A 5079-nucleotide genomic window follows, 5' to 3' on the forward strand; every position below is an offset into this window, starting at 1 on the left:
CTGCAACGGCCGCCGCCGCCGCCTCCACCTTCTTCTGCCCCAGAGGCCGCTTCGCAGGGAAAGTTACATAACGCGCCGGCAAAGCCTTCTGGGAAACGTAGTCCCGCCGGGGCCGGTTCTTAAAGGGGACGGTTGAGGGGGACTCGTCGCTTCCCTGCCGCGCAACCCTTACCACTCCTCCAAGAGGGCAGGGAGTTGGGCGCGCTTCGGAGAGCTCGGGCACAAGAGTTGGGGGTGAGGATGTGGTACCAACGGCCGGAGGTACCACGAATCCAGAAATTGTAGGAGGCGGACATGTTTCCGAGCGTGCAGTTTCTGCTCGGACTTGCTGTGCAGCTTCGAGCACAAGTCTTGCCCTCTCTGAGACTGAGTTCCCCGCCCATCAAAGGTAAGCCAATGGCCAGTGAAGAAGGCAGGCGCTCCTGGGTTGGGGTGGAGGGGCCCTGATTGGATGGTTTCTGGGTAGGGGACGGGAAGTTGGCCATTCGATGGGGTGTGTGTGGGGGGGAGGGGGGGTTGTCCACTTGGCACTTTGTTCTCCCCAGAATCCTGGGTACCAGCCCCTGAGCCGGCCCAGCATCAGCCGGGCAAGAAGAGAGGCCCGAAGGCCTCTGCCTCAGTTGCCTCCTCTGCTGGAGCGGTAAGCGCCCTCCGACTCTGTTCCAGCGCTGACAGCGCGCTCTGGTGTCCAAAGGGTTACGACGTCCGTTTCTGCGCCCGCCTCCAACTTTTACTACAATTCCCAAAATGCCCCGCGGATCGGACAAACTGACGCACTTCCGCTGTCTGGGAGGTCTGGGGAGGCCTTCCCTATTCCCACAGACTGTCCTACCTCCGACACCCCCCGTCAATTTTGCGGGGGGTGGGGGTGCTTCTCCCGTGTTTTCGGGGCATGGAGTTGAGGGGATCACCACCTTCTACTGCTCCCCAATTGGAGTGAAGGGAAGGAGGCCCGAGATGGCGGGCAAGAGTGGGGGGCGGGGGGATGTAGTTTCTGGGACGAGCAAGCGCCAGACCACCTTTCAGCAACCTTGAGTGCTTACTACCTGATAGGCCCAGCCCGGCTCTGGCGACCCCCATGTTTTTTCTTATAATTTTTTTTTTTTTTTTATTGATTGCAGAGAGGAAGGGAGAGAGACAGAAATAGAAACATCAGTGATGAGAATCACGGATTGGCTGCCTCCAGCACGTCCCCTGCTGGGGATAAAGCCTGCAACCCAGCATGTGCCCTGATGGGGAGTCAAACTGTGACCTCCTGGTTCATAGGTCCCCGCTCAACCACCGAGACATGCTGGCCCAGCCGTGTTTTTTCTTGGTGTCGTTGGGAATAGTGCGAGGCAGGCGGATGTGAGGGCTGGGCCGGGAAGACAGGTCTCTAAGTTCTAACCTCCGTTAGCCTCTTCCTAAGCCTGGGTCCATGCTAAGGACACAAAAATATTTTAATGTACTGTCAGCGTTGCATTCTTCAGTGTTTGTCAAACTAAACAGGGGCTGCCTACCCCTCTCCCTCATCCAGCTGCAGGCATAGCAGCTCTGATTTTATGTTACCCACCTATAACTTGTAAAAAATGGACTTCTTGCCCAGCTGGTGTGCTTCAGTGGCTGAGCATTGTCGACCTATGAACCAGGAGGTCACAGTTTGATTCCCCATCAGGGCACACGCTGAGGTTTCGGGCTTGATCCCCAGTGTGGGAGGCAGCCAATCAGTGACTCTCATCGTTGATGTTTCCCTCCCTCTCTGAAATTATATACATACTAGAGGCCTGATGCACGAAATTCGTGCAAGGGGCTCGGCCCTCACAGCCCCGCCTGCCCTGGCTGGCCCTTGCAGCCCCAGCTTCGTCCAGAAGGTCGTCCGGATGGTTGTTCTGCTGTTCGGTCTAATTAGCATATTAGCTCTTTATTATATAGGAGGAGGATATATATTAATGGACTTCTTTGCCAAGGTCTCCTTTTGCTTCAACCTAAGCAATGTTATGGGCACAATCATGGCCCTTATGTGCTAGCTACATTTTTATGTAAGATAAAGGTGCATCTATAACTATTAAAAGGGCCAGCAGGTATCACTGAAAATTGCATGTGGGCCATTCTCTAGTAAACTCTAGTGGCAGACAAGAGTTCTGGCCAGATGCCAGCTTCAGGTGGACTGGATTGGCACCTGGCAAGTTTAAGGCAAGTTCCTAAACTCAGAAAAAAAATGGAGATCCCTAGCTTCTGCTTTTCACTGGTTACCTTCAGGTTAAGATGCAAACATGCCTATGAATGCTAAGCATGGTGCCAGGCCCAGAAATGAAGCACTGCAAGTGAAGTGTGTGTTTGTAAGCTGCCCATTATTTCAAAGATGCAACTCCGCTTCAGCATTGGGCAATGCTGAGGACACGGGAGTGACTGAGAGAGGCTCAGGCCTGGGCCTGACAAGGCTCAGCCTAGTGAGGGAGGTAGACTTTCCATTTAAATGTAGATGATTAACTTCATTAACTTCAGATGATTAACTTCATTTCTTGGCAACTGCTGGGGGGGTTGTCAGACAAGGCTTTCCTGAGGAGGTGCTATTTGAGCTAAGACCTGGGAGATAAGTAGAATCCAGTTGTAGAAAATAAAGCCTCCTACATCAAAAGATGCCCATTTTACAGATGAGGAAAATGGAGGACCGTGGTTACGCAGCTGCCCAGGGCGACACCAGGGGCGGAGCCAGGTCTGAATCCAGGAAGGTGGTTATTACCTGCTTTGCTCCAGGCTCTGCAGCAGGTTTCAGAGTAAGAAAATCAGCTCCTGGGACCCCCCCCCCCCCCCCATGGGAGTCTGTGGCTGGCTTCTCAATAAATTCCCACCTTTGCTATAAAAAAAATAAATCAGCTCCTGCCTTCCTGAACTATGGAGGAAACATGCCTTAAGTATGTTTAACACGTCTTCACTTGGGGGCAGGCCCATCCTAGGCGGGGAGGGCATCCAGGATGCTTTCCTGGTGATGACATTGCGGTGGCATCTGAAAGGTGGATGAGTAAGTAGGAATAAGGTGTGAACACTGGCCTTGATGGTTTTAACAAAAGAAGGCTCCAGCCTCTAACTTCAAGGGTGTGTCGCCTGCTCACGGGAGGGTGGGGCAGGTGTAGGGACTGAAATCCCAGGCCTGTCTCAGCCAGAGCCTCGAGTGATTGTATGAAAAATAAGTTTATTGATATCTTGTCACCACTGAGGAGAAAGGAGGGGGCTGAGTTCTGGAGGTCAGACTGCACTGGGAGGCAGAGGACCCAACCTGTACCTCCCCTTGAGAACTTGCCCCCCCTCTCCCCAGAATACAGACTGCTGTCCCCTCATTGTCATCCACGTTCTGATTTGTCTCGCAGCCCCCTCTCCCTCCAAAGTCTGGACTGGGAAGCGGGGAGGCCTCCCGACAGATCAGTTCTCTTCAAGTCAAGACCAGGAGTGATTAGGGAAGGGCGCGTGAGGTTCCCTCTGCAGCCCACCAAGGGCAGTAAGAAATAACATAAAATTGATGGCTTAGAAGTCAGGGTTAAGGAAAGCAGCCAGGCAGACAGCGCTGTACTGGAGAAAGGGCTGGGGGGCCCATCAACGAGGGCCCCCGCGAATCAGGCACTAACTAGTACAGGAAGTGGGGTGCTCACGCCCCTGCAGCAGGAAGCCAGGGTGCAGCTGGCATGGGGAGGGTGCATGGCCCTCCTCCGCTGGGCTAAGCTGGGAGCGGTGGTGCAGGCAGAAAGTGTAGACAAGCTTGAATCCAGTGGTCGATTTCACGGAGATTTCCATCGCCCTCGCCTCTTCCGTGTAGGAAAACCTTTCCTCCTCTTGTGTGGGGGGGAGTCATGGGGCGGAGGAGGGGTTGGGGGTGGCCGGGGCGTCCCTTCCTCGTTTCTGCGGGCGATGATCACCCCCCTGGCTGCCACCTTGGCCCGGTCCACGACAGCAGCCACCACAGACACGGGCTCTGGGGTGATCTCCACCTTGGGGGTAGGTGGAGGCAGGACAGGCCTGGGGGGTGGGGGTGGAGGTGGGGGCAGTGGGTCAACTGGGCTTCCAGGCAGCAGGGGCAGCAGGGCGCTGAGGGCCTCGCTCAGTTTGGTCAGTCCCTGCCGCAGGGTGCCAGCCAGCTCCCTGATGGCGTTGGCAGTCTCCTGCTGCGCCCGCAGGAAGTCCAGGGAGGGGTCTGGGGCCGAGGGCACAGGCAGAGGCAGGAGAGGGGGTGAGGGGCTGGCGGGCGAGGGTGCCACTTGAACCTGTGGCGGTGGCTGGGGGGCTGGAGGGGCTGGGGGCGGTGGAGACAAGGCCAGACGGGGCAGCTGGACGGTCTGCAGGGCTGGAGGGGGCGAGGACTCACGCTCCTTGGGTGGTGGGCAGCCCCTTTCCTGGGGATGGCAGGAGGGCCGGGCCCAGGGCTCCGGGCTGCTGGAGCCCCCCTTGCTGTGGGCTGGTGTATCTGTGGAGAGAGATGTAGGCAAGGTGTGCGTGACCCTGCAGTGCCGTCTGGATTTCTCCTTTCCACCTCCCACCCACCTTAGCCCCAGAGCCGCCATCTTTAAAACTCAAGTCAGATCATGCCTTGGAACAGAAGCCCGCAGACTGCGGAGTCAGTACGTTATACTGAGGAATAACCTGGTAGCCTCTGGCAGCCTTAGTGGAAAAGGGTCCCGGAGGCCTGCAGCTGAGTCAGGCAGAGCCAACCTAGAATCTAGAAGGTTCAGACCATCTGATACTCCCCACACCCCTCACTTCTCAGACCTCTGCTGGATCCCAGGGGGAGAGGTGCGGTGGCCGGAGCAGTAGGGGTTTATCTCCTATCAGGATGCCAGGGTTTCAACCTCAGCGCTGGTCTGTACCAGTTCACCCCCAGGCCTGCTGGGCTGCCTCCGTCTCCTCTCACCTGGCATCTCATTCATGCTCATGAACTTGAACACAGTCCACAGGCAGCGGCTCCCGGATCTCCAGACCCAGCCTGAACCCTTCTCTCCAGCTGTGGGCTCGGCATACCCTGTTGATCACCTACTAATGCCTCTCGCTCACTTGTCCAGAGCTGAGCTCCTGGTGCTCCCAACCTGCTCCTCCCCCAGCCCCCACCCCCAC

At 56.5% G+C, this 5079-nt stretch overlaps 1 protein-coding gene across 1 annotated transcript in view; it reads right to left on the reverse strand.

Annotated features, from left to right (window-relative positions):
- Positions 1–2897: 2897 nt before the first annotated feature.
- The window catches only part of MYPOP (Myb-related transcription factor, partner of profilin), a gene marked incomplete at its 5' end in the record, with an annotated part of 8016 nt that continues 5834 nt past the window's right edge, over positions 2898–5079 (reverse strand). Inside the window, one exon of the mRNA XM_005863433.2 lies at positions 2898–4435. Coding sequence (XP_005863495.1) covers positions 3753–4435 — 683 coding nt within the window. The remainder of the gene's footprint in view (positions 4436–5079) is intronic.

Source organism: Myotis brandtii, unplaced genomic scaffold (assembly GCF_000412655.1).
Source record: "Myotis brandtii unplaced genomic scaffold, ASM41265v1 scaffold178, whole genome shotgun sequence".
Lineage (NCBI taxonomy): Eukaryota > Metazoa > Chordata > Mammalia > Chiroptera > Vespertilionidae > Myotis > Myotis brandtii.